Consider the following 22363-nt stretch of genomic DNA (forward strand, 5'->3'; position numbering starts at 1 on the left):
CATCAATACTACATCAACACTACATATATTCTACATAAATACAACATCGATACTGCATCAACACTACATATATTCTACATAAATACAACATCGATACCAGATCAATACTACGTCAACACTACGTCAATACTACGTCAATAATATATTAATTCAGCATCAATACTGATCAATTCTACATCAACACTAGATCAATACTACGTCAACACTACATATATTCTACATAAATACAACATCGATACCAGATCAATACTACGTCAATACTAGATCAATACTATATTAATTCAGCATCAATACTGATCAATTCTACGTCAACACTAGATCAATACTACATCAACACTACATATATTCTACATAAATACAACATCGATACCAGATCAATACTACGTCAATACTACGTCAATACTAGATCAATACTACGTCAACACTACATATATTCTACATAAATACAACATCGATACCAGATCAATACTACGTCAATACTAGATCAATATTACGTCAACACTACAGATATTCTACATAAATACAACATCGATACCAGATCAATACTACGTCAATACTAGATCAATACTATATTAATTCAGCATCAATACTGATCAATTCTACATCAATACTAAATCAATATTACATCTATATAACATCAATTCTACATCAACACTACGTCAAAATTAGATCAATACTACATCAATACTACATTAATTCTACATCAATACTAGATCAATACTAAATCAATATTAAATCAATACTACATCAAAACTAGATAAATATTACATCAATGCTACAGAAATACTACATCAATTCTACATCAATATTACGTCAATACTAGATCAATTCTACATCAATACTAGATCAATACTATATCAATACTAAATCAATATTTATTTATTTATTTATTTGACAGGGACAATGCAAACAAACAAAGCTTGTCACTGAAGTACTGCATATAAAGTTTATAGCTAATGCTAATTTTCAACTCCTGTCCCTGGTTGGGCTTTTATACACAATAGAATTTACATACTTAACTACTTCAATTTAAAAAAATTATATAAACATGATATATAAACATGCATACCATATACAACTCTTACCTACTTACAATAATTAAAAATGAGTACACTTATGGTTTGTCTTTAACCAGTTTTTAAGCCTGGAAGACCAGTGATGACATGTATAGCCGCATGTCGTCATTCCGCCGCTGGTTGTCGAGGTGGTGTCCAGCAAACGATGTGGGCTTTGTTGATCATTGGCAGACTTTCTGGGGAAGACCTGGTCTGATCCGGAGAGACGGCATCCATCCCACTTGGGAAGGAGCAGCTCTCATTTCTAGAAATCTGGCCAAGTTTATTAGTGGACCAAATCCATGACAACCCAGAGTTGAGACCAGGAGGCAGAGTCGCAGTCTAACACACTTCTCTGCCCTTCTTTTTCAGCAGTTACCCACCCAAAACCCTACGCAGAGTCGCAGTCTAACACACTTCTCTGCCCTTCTTTTTCAGCAGTTACCCACCCAAACCCTACGCAGAGTCGCAGTCTAACACACTTCTCTGCCCTTCTAATTCAGCAGTTACCCACCCAAAACCCTACGCAGAGTCGCAGTCTAACACACTTCTCTGCCCTTCTAATTCAGCAGTTACCCACCCAAAACCCTACGCAGAGTCGCAGTCTAACACACTTCTCTGCCCTTCTAATTCAGCAGTTACCCACCCAAAACCCTACGCAGAGTCGCAGTCTAACGCACTTCTCTGCCCTTCTTTTTCAGCAGTTACCCACCCAAAACCCTACGCAGAGTCGCAGTCTAACGCACTTCTCTGCCCTTCTAATTCAGAAGTTACCCACCCAAAACCCTACGCAGAGTCGCAGTTTAACACACTTCTCTGCCCTTCTTTTCAGCAGTTACCCACCCAAAACCCTACGCAGAGTCGCAGTCTAACACACTTCTCTGCCCTTCTAATTCAGCAGTTACCCACCCAAAACCCTACGCAGAGTCGCAGTCTAACACACTTCTCTGCCCTTCTTTTTCAGCAGTTACCCACCCAAAACCCTACGCAGAGTCGCAGTCTAACACACTTCTCTGCCCTTCTAATTCAGCAGTTACCCACCCAAAACCCTACGCAGAGTCGCAGTCTAACACACTTCTCTGCCCTTCTAATTCAGCAGTTACCCACCCAAAACCCTACGCAGAGTCGCAGTCTAACACACTTCTCTGCCCTTCTAATTCAGCAGTTACCCACCCAAAACCCTACGCAGAGTCGCAGTCTAACACACTTCTCTGCCCTTCTTTTTCAGCAGTTACCCACCCAAAACCCTACGCAGAGTCGCAGTCTAACACACTTCTCTGCCCTTCTTTTTCAGCAGTTACCCACCCAAAACCCTACGCAGAGTCGCAGTCTAACACACTTCTCTGCCCTTCTTTTTCAGCAGTTACCCACCCAAAACCCTACGCAGAGTCGCAGTCTAACACACTTCTCTGCCCTTCTAATTCAGCAGTTACCCACCCAAAACCCTACGCAGAGTCGCAGTCTAACACACTTCTCTGCCCTTCTAATTCAGCAGTTACCCACCCAAAACCCTACGCAGAGTCGCAGTCTAACACACTTCTCTGCCCTTCTAATTCAGCAGTTACCCACCCAAAACCCTACGCAGAGTCGCAGTTTAAAACACTTCTCTGCCCTTCTTTTTCAGCAGTTACCCACCCAAAACCCTACGCAGAGTCGCAGTCTAACACACTTCTCTGCCCTTCTAATTCAGCAGTTACCCACCCAAAACCCTACGCAGAGTCGCAGTCTAACACACTTCTCTGCCCTTCTTTTTCAGCAGTTACCCACCCAAAACCCTACGCAGAGTCGCAGTCTAACACACTTCTCTGCCCTTCTTTTTCAGCAGTTACCCACCCAAAACCCTACGCAGAGTCGCAGTTTAACACACTTCTCTGCCCTTCTAATTCAGCAGTTACCCACCCAAAACCCTACGCAGAGTCGCAGTCTAACACACTTCTCTGCCCTTCTTTTCAGCAGTTACCCACCCAAAACCCTACGCAGAGTCGCAGTCTAACACACTTCTCTGCCCTTCTTTTTCAGCAGTTACCCACCCAAAACCCTACGCAGAGTCGCAGTCTAACACACTTCTCTGCCCTTCTTTTTCAGCAGTTACCCACCCAAAACCCTACGCAGAGTTGCAGTTTAACACACTTCTCTGCCCTTCTAATTCAGCAGTTACCCACCCAAAACCCTACGCAGAGTCGCAGTCTAACACACTTCTCTGCCCTTCTTTTTCAGCAGTTACCCACCCAAAACCCTACGCAGAGTCGCAGTCTAACACACTTCTCTGCCCTTCTAATTCAGCAGTTACCCACCCAAAACCCTACGCAGAGTCGCAGTCTAACACACTTCTCTGCCCTTCTAATTCAGCAGTTACCCACCCAAAACCCTACGCAGAGTCGCAGTTTAAAACACTTCTCTGCCCTTCTTTTTCAGCAGTTACCCACCCAAAACCCTACGCAGAGTCGCAGTCTAACACACTTCTCTGCCCTTCTTTTCAGCAGTTACCCACCCAAAACCCTACGCAGAGTCGCAGTCTAACACACTTCTCTGCCCTTCTTTTCAGCAGTTACCCACCCAAAACCCTACGCAGAGTCGCAGTTTAACACACTTCTCTGCCCTTCTAATTCAGCAGTTACCCACCCAAAACCCTACGCAGAGTCGCAGTCTAACACACTTCTCTGCCCTTCTTTTTCAGCAGTTACCCACCCAAAACCCTACGCAGAGTCGCAGTCTAACACACTTCTCTGCCCTTCTTTTCAGCAGTTACCCACCCAAAACCCTACGCAGAGTCGCAGTCTAACACACTTCTCTGCCCTTCTTTTCAGCAGTTACCCACCCAAAACCCTACGCAGAGTCGCAGTTTAACACACTTCTCTGCCCTTCTAATTCAGCAGTTACCCACCCAAAACCCTACGCAGAGTCGCAGTCTAACACACTTCTCTGCCCTTCTTTTTCAGCAGTTACCCACCCAAAACCCTACGCAGAGTCGCAGTCTAACACACTTCTCTGCCCTTCTAATTCAGCAGTTACCCACCCAAAACCCTACGCAGAGTCGCAGTCTAACACACTTCTCTGCCCTTCTTTTTCAGCAGTTACCCACCCAAAACCCTACGCAGAGTCGCAGTTTAACACACTTCTCTGCCCTTCTTTTTCAGCAGTTACCCACCCAAAACCCTACGCAGAGTCGCAGTCTAACACACTTCTCTGCCCTTCTAATTCAGCAGTTACCCACCCAAAACCCTACGCAGAGTCGCAGTCTAACACACTTCTCTGCTCCTCCATTCCAGGAGTTACTTAGTGAAAATCCTATAGTGACGGTGTCTGTCCCCCGATCATCGAAATTATTTAATACAAAATCAATATTAAATCAATACTACATCAATACTACATAAATACTACATTAATTCTACATTAATATTACGTCAATACTGGATCAATATTACATCACTACTGGATAAATATTTCATCAATACTACATAAATACTACATTAATTCTACATCAATATTACATCAATACTACATAAATACTACATTAATTCTACATCAATATTACATAAATACTACATTAATTCTACATCAATATTGCGTCAATACTGGATCAATATTACATCACTACTGGATAAATATTTCATCAATACTACATTAATTCTACATCAATATACGTCAATACTGGATCAATATTACATCACTACTGGATAAATATTTCATCAATACTACATTAATTCTACATCAATATTACGTCAATACTGGATCAATATTACATCACTACTGGATAAATATTTCATCAATACTACATAAATACTACATTAATTCTACATCAATATTACGTCAATACTGGATCAATATTACATCACTACTAGATAAATATTTCATCAATACTACATAAATACTACATTAATTCTACATCAATATTACATCACTACTAGATAAATATTTCATCAATACTACATAAATACTACATTAATTCTACATCAATATTACATCAATACTATATAAATACTACATTAATTCTACATCAATATTACGTCAATACTGGATCAATATTACATCACTACTGGATAAATATTTCATCAGTACTACATTAATTCTACATCAATATTACGTCAATACTGGATCAATATTACATCACTACTGGATAAATATTTCATCAGTACTACATTAATTCTACATCAATATTATGTCAATACTGGATCAATATTACATCACTACTAGGCCGGTACTGATCAGAGTCTTTATTGTTCAGAATCGTGACAGAATAATTATTAGCACATGAAAATCATGTCTGAGTTTATTGGACTCTGGAGCCTCCTGGTGGATGCGTGCAGAATCACAGCGAGGTCATCGGGACACCTTCTTCAAATGCTTTGTGGGAAATGTAGTAAAACTGTAATTGCAGCAGCAGCTGGAGTTTCAGACAAATGAAAGGCTTTCAGTAAAGTTTTATATTTTGAGTCCATAACATTTGTCTCTGTGTCTCTCTGTGTCTCTCTTTGTCTCTGCCTCTCTGTGTCTCTGTCTCTCTTTGTCTCCCTGTGTCGCCCTTGTCTCTCGCTGTCTGTGTCTCTCTGTTTCTCTGTTTGTCTCTGTGTCTCTCTCTGTATTGATCTTTGTCTTTCTATGTCTCTGTCTCTCTCTGTGTCTCTCTGTCTTTCTCTCTGTTGCTCTTTGTTTCTCTGTTTCTCTGTCTCTCTGTGTCTCTATGTCTCTCTCTGTGTTGCTCTTTGTCTTTCTGTGTCTCTATGTCTCTCTCTGTGTTGCTCTTTGTCTTTCTGTGTCTCTGTCTCTCTCTGTGTTGCTCTTTGTCTTTCTGTGTCTCTGTCTCTCTCTGTGTTGCTCTTTGTCTTTCTATGTCTCTGTCTCTCTCTGTGTCTCTCTGTCTTTCTCTCTGTTGCTCTTTGTTTCTCTGTTTCTCTGTCTCTCTGTGTCTCTATGTCTCTCTCTGTGTTGCTCTTTGTCTTTCTGTGTCTCTATGTCTCTCTCTGTGTTGCTCTTTGTCTTTCTGTGTCTCTGTCTCTCTCTGTGTTGCTCTTTGTCTTTCTGTGTCTCTGTCTCTCTCTGTGTTGCTCTTTGTCTTTCTATGTCTCTGTCTCTCTCTGTGTCTCTCTGTCTTTCTCTCTGTTGCTCTTTGTTTCTCTGTGTCTCTGTCTCTCTGTGTCTCTATGTCTCTCTCTGTGTTGCTCTTTGTCTTTCTGTGTCTCTGTCTCTCTCTGTGTTGCTCTTTGTCTTTCTGTGTCTCTGTCTCTCTCTGTGTTGCTCTTTGTCTTTCTGTTGCTCTTTGTCTTTCTGTGTCTCTGTCTCTCTCTGTGTTGCTCTTTGTCTTTCTGTGTCTCTATGTCTCTCTCTGTGTTGCTCTTTGTCTTTCTGTGTCTCTATGTCTCTCTCTGTGTTGCTCTTTGTCTTTCTGTGTCTCTGTCTCTCTCTGTGTTGCTCTTTGTCTTTCTATGTCTCTGTCTCTCTCTGTGTCTCTCTGTCTTTCTCTCTGTTGCTCTTTGTTTCTCTGTGTCTCTGTCTCTCTGTGTCTCTATGTCTCTCTCTGTGTTGCTCTTTGTCTTTCTGTGTCTCTGTCTCTCTCTGTGTTGCTCTTTGTCTTTCTGTGTCTCTGTCTCTCTCTGTGTTGCTCTTTGTCTTTCTGTGTCTCTCTTTGTCTTTCTGTGTCTCTGTCTCTCTCTGTGTTGCTCTTTGTCTTTCTGTGTCTCTATGTCTCTCTCTGTGTTGCTCTTTGTCTTTCTGTGTCTCTGTCTCTCTCTGTGTTGCTCTTTGTCTTTCTGTGTCTCTCTTTGTGTTGCTCTTTGTCTTTCTGTGTCTCTGTCTCTCTCTGTGTTGCTCTTTGTCTTTCTGTGTCTCTATGTCTCTCTCTGTGTTGCTCTTTGTCTTTCTGTGTCTCTGTCTCTCTCTGTGTTGCTCTTTGTCTTTCTGTGTCTCTCTGTGTCTCTCTCTGTGTTGCTCTTTGTCTTTCTGTGTCTCTATGTCTCTCTCTGTGTTGCTCTTTGTCTTTCTGTGTCTCTGTCTCTCTCTGTGTTGCTCTTTGTCTCTCTGTGTCTCTGTCTCTCTCTGTGTTGCTCTTTGTCTCTCTATGTCTCTCTCTGTGTTGCTCTTTGTCTCTCTGTGTCTATGTCTCTCTCTGTGTTGCTCTTTGTCTTTCTGTGTCTCTGTCTCTCTCTGTGTTGCTCTTTGTCTTTCTGTGTCTCTGTGTCTCTCTCTGTGTTGCTCTTTGTCTTTCTGTGTCTCTGTCTCTCTCTGTGTTGCTCTTTGTCTTTCTGTGTCTCTCTCTGTGTCTCTCTCTGTGTCTCTCTCTGTTGCTCTTTGTCTTTCTGTGTCTCTGTCTCTCTCTGTGTTGCTCTTTGTCTTTCTGTGTCTCTGTGTCTCTCTCTGTGTTGCTCTTTGTCTTTCTGTGTCTCTATGTCTCTCTCTGTGTTGCTCTTTGTCTTTCTGTGTCTCTGTCTCTCTCTGTGTTGCTCTTTGTCTCTCTGTGTCTCTGTCTCTCTCTGTGTTGCTCTTTGTCTCTCTGTGTCTCTGTCTCTCTCTGTGTTGCTCTTTGTCTTTCTGTGTCTCTGTCTCTCTCTGTGTTGCTCTTTGTCTTTCTGTGTCTCTCTCTGTGTCTCTCTCTGTGTTGCTCTTTGTCTTTCTGTGTCTCTATGTCTCTCTCTGTGTTGCTCTTTTTCTTTCTGTGTCTCTGTCTCTCTCTGTGTTGCTCTTTGTCTTTCTGTGTCTCTCTGTGTCTCTCTCTGTGTTGCTCTTTGTCTTTCTGTGTCTCTGTCTCTCTCTGTGTTGCTCTTTGTCTTTCTGTGTCTCTATGTCTCTCTCTGTGTTGCTCTTTGTCTTTCTGTGTCTCTGTCTCTCTGTGTGTTGCTCTTTGTCTCTCTGTGTCTCTGTCTCTCTCTGTGTTGCTCTTTGTCTCTCTGTGTCTCTGTCTCTCTCTGTGTTGCTCTTTGTCTCTCTATGTCTCTCTCTGTGTTGCTCTTTGTCTCTCTGTGTCTCTATGTCTCTCTGTGTCTCTATGTCTCTCTGTGTTGCTCTTTGTCTTTCTGTGTCTCTGTCTCTCTCTGTGTTGCTCTTTGTCTTTCTGTGTCTCTGTCTCTCTCTGTGTTGCTCTTTGTCTTTCTGTGTCTCTATGTCTCTCTCTGTGTTGCTCTTTGTCTTTCTGTGTCTCTCTCTGTGTCTCTCTCTGTGTTGCAGCAGGAGGCAGCGGTCCGTCAGTGTTGCTGGTTGGAAGTTGTTCGGTAAAGTTCCTCCTAAACAGAGTCCGTCCAAACAGGCCCGGATCATCCAGCAGGTACCGGCTGAGCTTCCTCTGGGAACTTTATGTTGCACTTCACAATAAAAGACAGACATTGGACAGAAAACACAGATGCAATATAAAAAACTAAATAAAACTAAACCATCACAAGAACCTTTTCCTTTAGAGGAAGTCAGGATCTAAGTTCTAGGCTCGGGCGGTATCAGGATCCACCAGGTATTTAGAAAACCTGACGTCACAGACGCTGCCTTTACTATTAAACTGATACACCATGCTGTATGGCGCCTATGGTGACGTGTACGCCACCAGCGTAGGCGACATCACGTGAAACATGATGTCATCAACAACATGATAACCCGGTCAGCAGCTGGTAAACAGGCCAGGATCAGCCGAGTGAAGAGGACCGCAGAGACCTGGGTCGACTTACCGAGTTGATAACCAGCTTCGTGTGACCGCTTCCCCTGATTGGTAGATTTAGTGAAGCCAGATAACCGAGATTTCGTGGGTATGTTGAGCTGGCTTTGTGGTGCAGGGCCCTGATGGACTGAGGACCGTATCAGTGAGAGTGAAGACAAACGCAGAGACCTGGTGGGACGTCTCTTTCCTCCATCGCTCACCTCCGTCTCCGGCTGTCGCTTGTCATCAGCTGTGCTCACCTTGTTGTCACATGACTGACGTGGGTTTTGTGATGTCATTGCAGGAGTTCGAGGCACGGCAGGTCGCAGCCCGCAGCTCTCCTACCCATAATCCTGCGGCGCAGCAGAGCAAGAGGAAGGTGGAGTTCGAGCCGCTGTCGACCACAGCGCTGATCCTGGAAGACCGGCCGCTGTACGACTACGTCCTGTTTAATCACTTCCTGTCTGTCAGCTGAGTGTCTCTGACAGTTTGTTTGTGTGCAGGAACCTTCCAGCCAAGTCAGCAGAGGAGACCCAGAGACACCGGCAGCAGTATGAGCAGATGGTGGCTGGGGCCAAGAGGAGAGGTCTGTTTGTTTTAACCTGCTGCACCTCCCACACGAGTGGAGCTTAACAACGTGTTTGTAGACACAGTAAACCCCCATGATGCCTCCTGTTTGTCTGTCAGAGCTGAAGGAGGCTCAGAGGAGACATCAGCAGATAAAGGAGAGGCTCAGACAGGAAGAGGGGATCTCCAACGCCTCGCTGGTCTGGATCCAGCACATCCTGCCACACTGGGACGCCATGTATGTGTGTGTGTGTGTGTGTGTGTGTGTGTGTGTGTGTGTGCGTGTGCGTGTGTGTGTTATACTAGCGCTGTAGTTAATATGTAGCTGGTGGAGCTCAATAATGCACTGCAGGCGCCATCTTTGTTCCACCGATGATGTCAGAGCTCCAGTGATGATGTCACATAGGGCTGCACGAATATGGCCAAAATGATAATCACGATTATTTAACACAATTATTCATTGATTTTAGGGACAAAATATTTTTACTGCCATTTCAAATAAAAAATAAAAAAACAGTTTTCACATCCATGATGTGCTGCGTTTCTGCTGATGTACAAATCTAAGACTTAAAGTATCATCTCCTAGAAGTATAAATAACATGTTACCCGGAGAGTACACTGAGTCCGCTCACTGCTGCGCCGCAGTTTAGTCCCGTCCTCTGCATGTTAACTTCCACTTGAAGCGTCTCAGATGCATTTCAGGAGCTGAGCGCGTTGTTGGCTTGTTGTTATTTTGTCTTTTTTGTGCTTCTGCCTCTGGCTTCTACTCTGCTTACCAGCTACGGCTCTGTGCGACCCGGTTTTGGTGTGTCGTCTGCAGGCTGCATCTCCACACAGGGAGCATTTCAGATTCAGAGCGTTTTGCTCGATTTTGCCGACATGTTTAGATTTTGTTGATGTGGTGATCAGTGCTTGCTTTTTCTGCTTCTTCTATGATGAAGTAGGCTACGTAGATAAATGCTTCTTTTTGTCTGTTTTAACTGTGTTTTTTTATTGTTTTATGATTAGTAGTATGCACAGGGTGTTTTATTTTGAAAATTTACCGATTCTCTATGCCGTTTTGTCTGACTTCCTGCCCAGTTCGGTGTGCTCTGTGCAACTTGAAGTGACTTCCGTCAAACCAACACGTTCTTGCTCCCGACTCGTCACATATTGACGCGTGGTCAAGGCCCTTTGCCGTTGCTTTTTAATGCCCAGTTAGCAAAGCTTAGCAGCAACAAATATGCGACATCCCATTAGACTAGAAAACATTGCTAGAGTGGTGAAAACGTTGGAATTTATTCGGTTTAGGTAACAAAACCTGGTTAGGAACGGATCATGGTTTGGGTTAAAATAACTACATAAGTTAACTTATGTCACTTGCGGAACTTACTCAATTTACACAACTCGGTAACTTATAAAAAAATAATTAATGTTGACTTTACATTTCACACGGGACAAGAACCCCGGTCTCCTGGTTCAAAGTCGGGGTTCTGGCCCTCCATCCACCCCAACCACGTCCTTACTCAGTCTTTTCTGTTAGATATCATATACCTACCTTTACCGTCTAAAGCTGACGCCACAGGGCTTCCCCCCCACTGCACTGAACTATGACTCTACAGGGATCCCCAGTGCGGTACAAACTGACGCCGATGGGTCTTGACCATGCGCCCACATGTGACAAGTTGGGGAGTGAGAACGGCTTGGTCAAAAAAAGAGCTGCATATGACACACTTCTGGGACGGACTCACAAGCACTGACCAGAAGGGCCGCGACCAGCTCCGGCAGCCGCGCTGCAGCGGACTCATGGACTTTTTACTCTGGACTGTTGCAGCAAGGTGGGGCGAGCGCAGCCAAATTGGCCCCTTGATTTGATGTGCAGCAGAGTTTTCCATGAGCGGAGCACGCATTTTAAACGGCAATATCGCCGTCGATCATGTCCATTTAATTGTGGGAGGCTAAAATCGTAATCACGATGAATATTCGATTAATTGTGCAGCCGTAATGTGTTAATGTAATGATGTCAGAGTGTTGGTGTTTCAGGAGGTCGAGTCGACGTGCTCGGGACCTGTGGTGGGCGGGTTTACCACCCAGCGTCCGAGGACGAGTCTGGAGCCTCGCTATTGGCAACGAGCTCAACATCACTGCAGGCATGAACAACATGTTCTCTGTGTTTACTGATCTGATTCTATATTCAGTTGGTATCATTGAGGAACAAGTAATGTTTTCCTCCTTCCTCCTAACTCTCCTCCTCCTCTTCCTCAGAGCTGTATGAGATCTTCTTCTCCAGAGCGAAGGAGAAGTGGAGGAACCTCAGTGAGACAGAGACTGATGGTAAGAAACAACAAGCCGAAAGGTTCTGACAGATTGATTCTGGACGACTCACCTGGACTTGTTTACCTGCAGAAGGAGGGTCGCTGGCTGACAGTCTGGACCTCATCACTCGGGACATCTCCAGAACTTTCAGCTCGCTCTGCGTCTTCCAGAAGGTGGGACAGTGGAGAAAAATCATGACTCGTATAAGACGTCTGTTAAAATGGACAGACAGGAAGTGAATTCAAAGTTTTATTTTGTAGGGTGGTCCTTATCACAATCTGCTGCAAAGCATTCTGGGAGCTTACACCTGCTACAGACCTGATGTGGGATATGTGAGTTTCACACACACACACACACACACACAAAGACTTGGTCTGATGAACTTGAGACTCGACTCCTGTGACTTGACATTGAATCTCGAGTGACTTGAGACATGACATGTCCTCGTTTCAAGTAACTTGAGACTTGAAACTTGGACCCATATTTGTGACTTGAGGGTCAACTTGAATTTGTCTGGATGACTTGGGATCAACTTGAACCTGTCCCTGATAACTTGGACTTATCTTGAACTTGGACTGTTATTTAGCGATTAGAAACTTCGGACTTGTCTTGACTAACTAAAGGGTGGGTTCACAACAGCCTTGTTTAGTCCGGTTGAACCAAACCCTGGGGCGGTTACCCCCTTGGTGCGGTCCATTTGGGTTGGCCGGACTCGAACTCTAGTGCAGACCAAACAACTGATCTCTGGTCCGCCTCAAAGGAGTGGTCTCAGACCAAGTGAACTCTGGAGCGGACCCTTTCTGGTGTGAACACCATTTGAACAAATTGCAGAAGGCATTGTGATGTATAAGTCATTTCATTGGTTAAAACCTTTTTCTCTTCTTGATTTGGGGACTTTGCTGCCAAAATGTGAACTAGCCGGGGACAAACCTGGACTCAGAGTGAAGTGAGCTGCCTCCTGAACCTCTGGGAGGTGGAGAACATTTCTCAGTTACTAGAGAAGCTGCAGAAGAGCTCTGAGGTGTTCAAAGTATTCAGTGATAAGATGAAGGAGAATGGACTCGAGTGATCTGTTGAGTAGAACTGCGTCAACTGTATAAAGTACTGCAGTATGTACTCTTGAGTATTTGGAGGGGTTTGTTCTTTTTACCTGCAGACTGTATGACCAATAATCGAACGTCATTTCTACCTTGTGGCTTTTGCTTAGAGTTTCTGGACTCTCTGAGTTTTTGCCTTTGTGAACACAAACCGGACCAGCTGGAGAACTGGTGGAGGAACAAGGAATCATCCTCACATCGGTTCGATTCAGGAACCGGACCTTCAGGTGTTAACCTGCCCTAAGACTCGCCTTGGACTTATCTGAGAGACTTGTCTTAAGACCTAATTAGACTTGGGACTTTACTTGTACTTGTCCAAAGTGACCTGAGTGACTTGGGACTCGGCTTGTTCTTGTCTTTAGGAACTAGAAACACGAATTTCAGTCATCTTGAGCAATTGGAGAGTTGACTTGATACTTGACTTGGACTCCTTGCAAATGACATAGACTTGTCCCTAAAGACTTTAAAACAGTTCAGCCCCCACCTCTCTCTCTCTCTCTGTGTCTCACTCTCTCTGGATGTCTCTCGCCCAGGTGCAGGGTATGTCCTCCACGGCAGCCATGTTGATCCTGAACATGGACGAGGTCGAAGCCTTCATCAGCTTCTCCAACCTGATCAACAGACCCTGTCAGCTGGCGTTTTACAGAGTGGACCACCAGCTGGTACACACACACGCACATTTGTTTTTCTGTACTTGTGGGGACCCTCATGGACTTGAGGTATTCCCTAATCCCTAATACTAACTGCTGAAAATGCTGAATCACAACGCTTACCTCTCTCTTTAAACCGTATTCTAACCTGAACCTTGAAAGCAAGTCTTTCTTGAAGTAGTTCGGACCAGTATGTCCTCACTAATAATGCTAACCGTCCCGGTTGGTCTCTCTGTCTGTAGATGCTCAGGTACTTCGGGGCCTTCAAGGTGTTTTTCGAGGAGACTCTTCCTCACCTATTCCTTCACTTCCAGTCTTCAGGTCTGACTCCTGAACTCTACCTCATGGACTGGTGAGTCAGACAATAAAGAAAGTCCAGCAGAGCCCATGGGGAAACGGCTAACCTAGCTTAGCAGAAAAACTTGAAGCAGGGGAAACAGCTAGCCTTGGCTAGACATCCTGTGATTTTACACCACAGCGTTCAGTCTGAATGACTTATAGGTCCATGTTGTGTTTAGCTTAGCACAAAGACTGGAGAGCTGTACTTGATTCAGACATAAAAACACGTCTGAATTAATGGTTTTAAGGTGTGTTACTGGGCTTTCTGCAGAGGTTAAGAGGTTCTAAGAGCTAAAAACACCTTAAACGGTACAAAGCACCAAACGCATGAGTTGTCCATTAATATATACTTTTTTGCAATAAAGCTGAAATTTCAGAGATGTGTCATGTAAAAAATCAAGACTTGGGCCACATGAAAAATTCTGAACTTTTACCAACATTTTTATTCTCAGCAAAAATAGACACCAATAAGAGAACAAAAGTTTCATCGGACAGGGTCAGAGATCGATTCTGTTACCAGAACAGAGACACGAGTTGATTTTTAGTCTTTCCAGCCCTGAGTCAGATGAGCCCACCTTGAGTCCAGGTTCTGCTCCAGGATTTTACCTGTGAAAGTGTTACGAGGTGTGGTGTGTGGACAGAGAGGACCCAAATGCAGCACTCTGAGGGAAGGAGGTTTATTGGAGGAAAAATGGTGAGAGGGACTGGAGTGGAGGGAGAGGAGGACGTCGGGGAAGCACAGGCACGGGGAACCAAGGAGTCAGGGGACCAGGGAGCCGGGGAACACAGGGGCCGAGGAAGCGAGGAGAGGCGGGGGAACAGGGAGGACGCCGTGAGGGAAGTCCGAAGAGGAGTGGGCCAGTGGATGAGCCCAGCCGAACGGAGGACGAGGGTGAGCGTACCTGGGAGGGAAACGAGGTTAGGGAAGACAGCGTCAAGGCACAGGGTAAATGTGAAAAAAAACAAGAAACACGAAAGCCTGAACGTGGGGGTGGCACCGGGTACGGAGCAACGACGATCAAGTGAGGATGGTGTGGAGAACCGGGGTTGAAATACAGGCAGTCATGAGGTGATTACTGGCAGGTGTGGCAGGCTGACGAGGTGGCAGATGAGGTGCAGGTGCAGGTAGTTGGCTGGGCTCAGGTGCAGAGGGAGAGAGAGAGAGAGCACACAGGGGAGAAAACACAGGGAGGCAGGCAGGGAAAAGGGAATTTTTCTAGTTCTGCCACTGTGCTGCTCGTGGCTGCTCTATAACAAAAGTGCAGTGAGATAACTTCTGTTATGAATTAGAGCTGTTAAGAAAATTTGATTGAATTGAATCTTGATATGATGTCTGGTATGTTTGTGTTGCTGCGTATTAATTAGCGTTTAAGTGATCATCACAGATCTTGTTTCAGAAGCTAAGTGCTGCTAAAACCCCAGTTGTTTTACATTTCTTTGTCTTTTGAAGGAGCTAGGCTAGCAGTTTCCCCCCGCTTTCAGTGTTTGTGCTAAGCTAAGCTAAACAGGTCCTGGACCTGTCAGACCTGGACACCCATGATGAAACTGAAATATGTGAGACATCTGCCCCTCCCCTCCAGGATCCTGTCTCTCTACACCAAGCCCCTCCCTCTGGACGTGGCGTGCAGAGTATGGGACGTTTTCTTTCGGGATGGGGAGGAGTTCCTGTTCAGGACAGCTCTGGGGATCTTAAGACTCTACCAGGATGTCCTTCTACACATGGACCTCATCAGCATAGGTGAGCGATCTCTGACCTCACTCACACAGTGACCAATCAGCTTGCTGCTTGACTTGGACTCATCTTGACTTTGACTTGGACTTGACACTCGATTTTCTCTCGAGTTCGCTCAGACTTGTGTCCACAAATGTGAGCCTTGACTTGTGCTTATCAGTGCAGGGACCAACGTGTTACTCACTTACAGTAATGTGCTTCTTTATGCTGTAACGCATTACTAATAAAATGTCGGTAAAATTATACCCGTTAAAATCTCAGTAAAACTCGTTACAAAATGAAAGTGGTGTTTTGTTTTCTGGCTCTCGTCTTGAGGGACACGAGGCCTAACAAGGACTAGTCACAGAAGGCTTTTGAAGTTTTGAATTTGTGGTAAGTAACTTGTAGTGTGAGACTTGACTCATCCTGGGTGACCTAAGACTCAACTGCGACTCGTTATAGGTGAGAGACTTGACTTGGACTCGTCTCAGATGACACTGGGACTCCCCCAGTGTGACTAATTGTTAAAAGCATAATCAGGATATCAGGTGTAGGACTGGGACGGATCCTCGGGAAACTGTTCTGTGTGCTCCTCCTCAGCTCAGTTCCTGTCCCGCCTCCCTGATGAAGAACTGCTCTCTGATAGGCTTTTCTCCTGCATCTCGGCCACACCCATGCAGTGCGGGAACAGGAAGTGGAGTCAGGTGAGTCACCTGACAGATGGGCTGATAATCTGTGTGAAAAACAAAAAGCAGCTGCAGTGACTTCTGTTTCTGTCTCAGGTGCTGTCTGAGCAGAGGAGCAGCAGCTGATCCTCCATCTGTTTTTATTTCTTTCATTTAAAATATGCTGGGTTTTACAGGTTAAAGGCATTTTTCTGTCTGAGTGTAATCAAACAGTACGCCCAGGTAGCTCACCTGGGGGAGCGTGCTTCAGGTATCATGGCTGAGCAGCTAAATGAATATTTGCAGACTAAGTAACTGCTCATTTTCTCTATAACACAGAATTTTCTCTGGGAAACTTTAAAGATTACCTGTAAAATAAAATTTCATTCTTTGGCTGATGTACAGTTTCAATAATGACATTTTAAAGTGTGTAACTTCTCTTCGTGTCTTCCTTCTTGTACCTTATTTATTAAAGAAGAACTTAATAAAACTAATAAAAACTGTTCTGTTCAGATTGTTTTGTGGTGGAAATTTTGAACACACTCGTAATTTGAAAAGCTAGAATTTGAAACAAACAAGCCATCGTTTTCTGGGCTCAGAAACGTGCGGGACTTGGCGGTTGGCATAAACTGGTTTGTGACTGGATCAGAATGGCAACTCAGGAAGCAGAGGAAGATGGTGAAATGGGCTTTGGCGACTGGACTCTAGTTGTTAACAGGATAGGAGAGGTAGGCTGGTTCTCGAGTCAAGGAAGGAAACGTAGTTTGGAAGACAAAACAGCTCAGATGAAGCCGGTGGGGAAATGTGTGCCGAAAAGGGCTATGAGAGGAATTTAGAAAAGAAGACGAGCATGTTGGTTTAAGTCTAGCGGTGTCTAGGGAATTAAAAAAGAAGCTAGGAGATGTGGACAGGGGAAAGATTTTGAGGCTGTGTTGGTAAAATGCAAAACGGAGGAACAGCCAGACTCTGTCTCCCCATCCACCCTGAAGCACTTTGCTGATCAGCTGTCTCCGGTGTTCACAGCCATTTTTAACACCTCACTGGAGACGTGCCATGTGCCAGCCTGCTTCAAAGCCTCCACCCTCATCCCTGTCCCCAAGAAACCAAGGACCACAGGATTAAACGACTACAGATCCGTCGCACTGACCTCTGTGGTTATGAAGTCCTTTGAGCGCCTTGTGTTGTCCTACCTAAAATCCATCACAGACCCACTCCTGGACCCCCTGCAGTTCGCCTACAGAGCCAACAGGTCTGTAGATGATGCGGTAAACATGGCCCTTCACTAAATCCTCCAGCACCTGGACTCCCCAGGAACCTACGCCAGGATCCTGTTTGTGGACTTCAGCTCTGCTTTTCAATTCAGTTCAGTTTTATTTACATAGCGCGAAACCACAACAACAGATATCTCACAGCGTTTTTCATAAAAGAGCGGGTCTAGACCGTACTCTGTGATGTTATTTACAGAAGCCCAACTTTTAACACCATCATCCTGGACCTGCTGCAGGACAAGCTCTCTCAGCTGAGCGTGCCTGACTCCACCTGTAGGTGGATTACAGACTTCCTGACGGACAGGAAACAGCACGTGAAGCTGGGAAAACATGTCTCTGACTCCAGGACCATCAGCACCGGATCCCCTCAAGGCTGCGTTCTTTCCCCCCTTCTCTTCTCCCTGTACACCAACAGCTGCACCTCCAGTCACCAGTCTGTCAAGCTCCTGAAGTTTGCGGATGACGCCACCCTCATTGGGCTCATCTCAGGTGGGGACGAGTCCGCCTACAGTCTGGAGATCGACCATCTGAAGACAGTGGAGATGGTCGTGGACTTCAGGAAGAGCCCAGCCCCACCCTCCCCCATCATCCTGTGGGACTCCCCAGTCACCACTGTGGACTCCTTCCTCTTCCTGGGCACCATCATCTCCCAGGACCTCAAGTAGGAGCTGAACATCACCTCCCTCACCAAGAAGGCCCAGCAGAGGATGTACTTCCTGCGGCAGCTGAAGAAGTTCAGCCTGCCAAAGACAATGATGGTGCACTTCTACACCGCCATCATTGAGTCCATCCTCACCTCCTCCATCACCATCTGGTTCGCTGCTGCCACTGCCAGGGACAAGGGCAGGCTGCATCATTCGCTCTGCAGAGAAGGTGATTGGCTGCAATCTTCCTTCTCTTCTGGCCTCCAGGACTCTGAGGTGAGCAGGAAAGATTGCAGCTGACACCCCCCCCCCCCCCCCCCACCCCGGACACAAACTGTTTCAGACTCTCCCCTCTGGCAGGAGGCTGCAGTCCATCAGGACCAAAACCTCTCGCCACAAAAACAGTTTCTTCCTGTCTGCAGCCTCATCAACAAGACCCGGGTCCCCCTCTGACACTCCCCCCTTTCAAATCATACAAATGTCTCTGCACATGTAAATATCACTTCGAACCTGGCACATTGCACATATTTGTTGTTAATTGTTGTTGTTCTATTGTTATTTTCATTTTTTTTTTTTGTCAGTTGTATTTTTCTCTATTCTTCTATCATTCTTATATAACTTGCATTTGTTTATTCCATATTTATATATTTCTACATCTATTTATGTCAGCTGTACGTGTAGCACCTCATCACTAAAGCAAACTCCTCGTATGTGTAAAATACTACTTGGCAATAAAACTGAATCTGATTCTGATTCTAGAGCCTTGCAAGTGGAAAGTCTGGGTGAGAGTCGAGTAACAAAGGGAGTGATAACAGGGATCCCTGTAGAAGAAGACTTGGAGAAACTCAAACGCAGTATTAGGGGAGGTGATGAGAAAAATAAATGGTAAAAGGGTTCATGGCTTCTCTGTTCTTCAGGAGTTTCAGGAGTCCGTACTTCCAGAAAAGGTTAAAGTAGGATGTTCCTGCTGTTATACATGCCAGAGTATGTGCATACAGCCGCGGTTTGCAAAGGGAAGCAGAGGTCCCAAAGGCGGAGGTGAGCATAGAGTGTGTGGTGGCAATTTGAGTTTTCAAATAAACAGCTCAGGCGAACACTTGTCTCTCTGTGAATTTTATTCAAGAAGGAACTCACTGGGACACAGAGGCATCAGAGTACCATCGGAGTGAGCTGCAGTGTCTCAGCACGGGAATATGTTGTCTTTAAGAGGTCCTCCAGAGGACACAAAGACACCCAGCCCTCGTACGGCCAGGTACATGTTGTAAAACAATGAAAGACATTGCCCTCAGTGACTTGAATTACATGATTGTGTTCGGAGATGGTTACAAATGGAAGAACGTAAGGAAAATGTGCAGGATAAATGTTGTAACTGTGGTGGTCAACACAGGGTGACATATGGTGGACGTGAAGTCAGGAAGAGGGTTAGAACAGTTGACAACACGAGCTATGCAGAGGCAGTGAAGAAAGTCCGGGGACAAACGGGAGGGTTGATACTGAATTAGTTCCCCAGGTAGACGCAGGAAACAAACACAGAACTGACAAGTGTGACAAGATCATTTTGTTCGTTGCCTGTGTGATCAATTGATCAAGTCAAACAGAAAACAGAGATAATTAAAATAATAGTGAACGGATAAAAGATCCTGGGAGCAAATCAAAAGAGTTGAAGCAGACGGGAAGGCGGGAGGTCCAGGGTTAAAGACAAGCTGAATACTGTCCAGAGGAATGCAAGAAGCTTCACAGCAAATGGTCAGGAGTTTATAAATCAGATGGCTTAAATCAGAATTAGATTTTGTTCTTAAAGGATATGATGGCATCTGTAGAGACAGAGGGAGGGGAGGAGGATGAATAATATCTATAAAGCAAGGAAGCAATATAGAGTTTTGCAGAAACAATTTATTCAATAAGTGAAGTATGGACTAAAGAAGGAAATATCAAAGTTGTTACCTTTTTATAATCCATGTGGTAGGCTTATGGATGGCCTGGTGATACAGTTAGTAGGGAAGGTGACAGCAGGTCACCAGTGGAACGGTAATGTGGGAGTTAATGGAGACAAAAAATTTAGTGTGCTTAAATAACAGAAGCGGTACAAGAGTTAATATAAGAACTGGTACAGAGTCAGCAGTAGATCTTGCATTAGTGTGGGATTCATTAGCAGGTATTTAAACATGGGAAGTAGTCAGAGGAAGGACAGCAGGAAGTGACCTCTGTCCTGGTGTAACAGCAGCAGGACAGGAGGAATATGATACAGGAGGATTTCAGAAATGGTCATTCAGCAGTGCTGAGAGGGATAAATTTAGGAATATTAAGTGATCAAGAAATGAGAAAAGTTGATGGAAATAAAGATGATAATTTAAATGTTTCATGCAGAGAAGTCAATAAAGAAGAAGATGGTGGACAGAGGAATGTGAACGAGCGATTCATTTTTAAAATAAAGCAGGAACCTTGTAAATAATTACAAGCAAATGTCAGGAGAATCAAAAAAAAGTGCAAAGAAAGAGTACTGGAGAAATGTTTAGTAGGAAGGGAGACAGGAACAGATAAAGTCTGGAGGATGCTAAAAGGAATGAACGGGATCAAAGGAGAGTTTGGTACCCAGTCTGATATATGCAGTGAGAGGAGGAGGAAGCTGCTGGCTAAAACTTCGGTAACAGTTCACAGTTCAAATAATATGAGTGAAGAGAGAAACTACAGTAAGGGAGCGTGAAGAGTTATTAACCCGAATGACCTGCTAAACAAACCATTTACAAAGACGTGCACTCCAGAAAACCAAGATGTCAGCACCAGGAACGGATCAGATGTGTTGGAAACTGATAAACCAGCTCAGTGAAGCGTCACAGGATAAATGACTAGAACTGCAGAATAAAGTGTGGGAGGAAGGGAAACTGCCACAGAGCTGGGAGGAGGCTGTGGTGGCGCCACTACGCAAACCAGAAGACTGTAGAAACCCGGGAAACCACAGGCTTTAACATCCGACATGTGCAAAGCAATGGAGAAATGAAAGGTTAACGTGTTCTGTAGAAAATAAAGGATATACAGTGGATAGAAAAAGTCTACACACCCCTGTTAAAATGCCAGGTTCTTCTGATGTAAAATAATGAGACAAAGATAAATCATGTCAGAACTTTTTCCACCTTAATGTGACCTATAGTGTGAACAATTCAATAGACAAACAAACTGAAGTCTTCGAGGGGGGAAAATGAAAAATAGAGTTGACAGAAGTGCTATGGCATTTAATTATCTTAGAGGAATCAATGTGACTGAGAGGATCTGAGTTTTATTCTTGTGTATTCATGTGTGTTTGCGCTGACAGAAGCAGGCGGTGGCGCTAATGCACCATCTGTTGTGTGCCAAGAAGAAGAAGAAGAAGAAGAAGAAGAAGACTGTTTTGTGCGCGTTGCCCTCCCGCCGCTGGGGGCGCTGTTCTGCAGAGGAGGGGTTCGTTTCCGGGTTACCGACGTGAACCCGCTTCCCTGATCAGCGCGCGTGGGGCGACGAACTGCAGCTTCTCCACCGAAACAAACTTCTACTCGGAGGTCCGGAGGTCCCGCATAGGTCCGGAGGTCCCGCATAGGTCCGGAGGTCCGCATAGGTCCGGAGGTCCCGCATAGGTCCGGAGGTCCCGCATAGGTCCGGAGGTCCGGAGGTCCAGCATGGGTCCGGTGAGTCCGAACTTCAGCTCTGTCCTGGGTTTCATCACGCGGCTTATCAGCTGGGGCTCCTTTAAAGTCCGGCACCGGACCCCGCAGGAACCGGGACGTGTTCTGTGAAATGAAATGAAACTTTAGGTCCACAACAAACTAACCTCACACGAATCACACGAAAACGTGTCTAATATTTTTAAAGATAAGAACGTTTTGCTTTTGTTGTCAGAACAAATCTACGGTCGATGGTCCAAAACGTATTTTTACATCCGTCTCTGACGGAAAGAGCAGTTTGCCTGCTGAGAATGAAGAAGGAATAAAATAAAGAGATGATAATAAAACACATTTTAATGTCTGTTTTATCCCTCTGACTGACCGGGCCTTTCAAAATAAGAGACCAGAGGCCTGTACCACGAAGCGGGGTACCTGGCTTATCCAGGTAACTTCAGGAGTAACATCATCACGTCAGGTGTAATGTCCTGATAAACCCTCACTACGAAAGGTGGACACGTGTAAACCGAGGTCTGTTGCCATGGCAATTGACGCTGCATCTCTAAAGTGCTCCCAGCAGGTTTTGTTGGTGGTTATCTCGAGGTTACCCTGCACGTGGACTACACACCACATCTGTGCTCAGTGTTACTGATGAGAAGCAGGATCTTAATCTACACCACTTGATCAAATATGTTTAGATTTCATACTGACTTGTTCCTCTGAGCTGCAGCTGAAATGAAGTTATTTCCGTTCAGACAGCGAGCCCTGCAGCCGAACTGGGATTTCAGAGAGAGATCTTAATTAATTAACGGGACCGTTTCTGAG

General features: G+C 44.9%; 2 protein-coding genes across 3 annotated transcripts in view; one reads left to right on the plus strand and one right to left on the minus strand.

Moving 5' to 3' along the window:
• The window catches only part of LOC119916283 (TBC1 domain family member 12-like), a 30047-nt gene extending 8465 nt beyond the window's left edge, over positions 1-21582 (plus strand). The window contains exons 3-15 of one of the 2 annotated variants that reach the window (XM_038736247.1): positions 8214-8310; positions 8975-9102; positions 9174-9256; positions 9358-9475; positions 11260-11366; positions 11482-11550; positions 11623-11705; positions 11793-11864; positions 13163-13291; positions 13522-13631; positions 15199-15356; positions 15930-16033; positions 21217-21582. In XM_038736247.1, coding sequence (XP_038592175.1) covers positions 8214-8310; positions 8975-9102; positions 9174-9256; positions 9358-9475; positions 11260-11366; positions 11482-11550; positions 11623-11705; positions 11793-11864; positions 13163-13291; positions 13522-13631; positions 15199-15356; positions 15930-16033; positions 21217-21366 — 1408 coding nt within the window. In that variant the 3' untranslated portion in view covers positions 21367-21582. The remainder of the gene's footprint in view (positions 1-8213; positions 8311-8974; positions 9103-9173; positions 9257-9357; positions 9476-11259; positions 11367-11481; positions 11551-11622; positions 11706-11792; positions 11865-13162; positions 13292-13521; positions 13632-15198; positions 15357-15929; positions 16034-21216) is intronic. The other variant, XM_038736248.1, reaches the window with a different exon arrangement.
• The window catches only part of LOC119915693 (MAP7 domain-containing protein 1-like), a 13307-nt gene continuing 12373 nt past the window's right edge, over positions 21430-22363 (minus strand). Inside the window, exon 10 of the mRNA XM_038735362.1 lies at positions 21430-21667. Within this exon, the coding sequence (XP_038591290.1) occupies positions 21430-21667 (238 nt within the window). The remainder of the gene's footprint in view (positions 21668-22363) is intronic.

This window comes from Micropterus salmoides, unplaced genomic scaffold (assembly GCF_014851395.1).
Source record: "Micropterus salmoides isolate LMB-PRFRI ecotype aquatic unplaced genomic scaffold, ASM1485139v1 Ms_hic_scaffold_21, whole genome shotgun sequence".
Taxonomy (NCBI): Eukaryota; Metazoa; Chordata; class Actinopteri; order Centrarchiformes; family Centrarchidae; genus Micropterus; species Micropterus salmoides.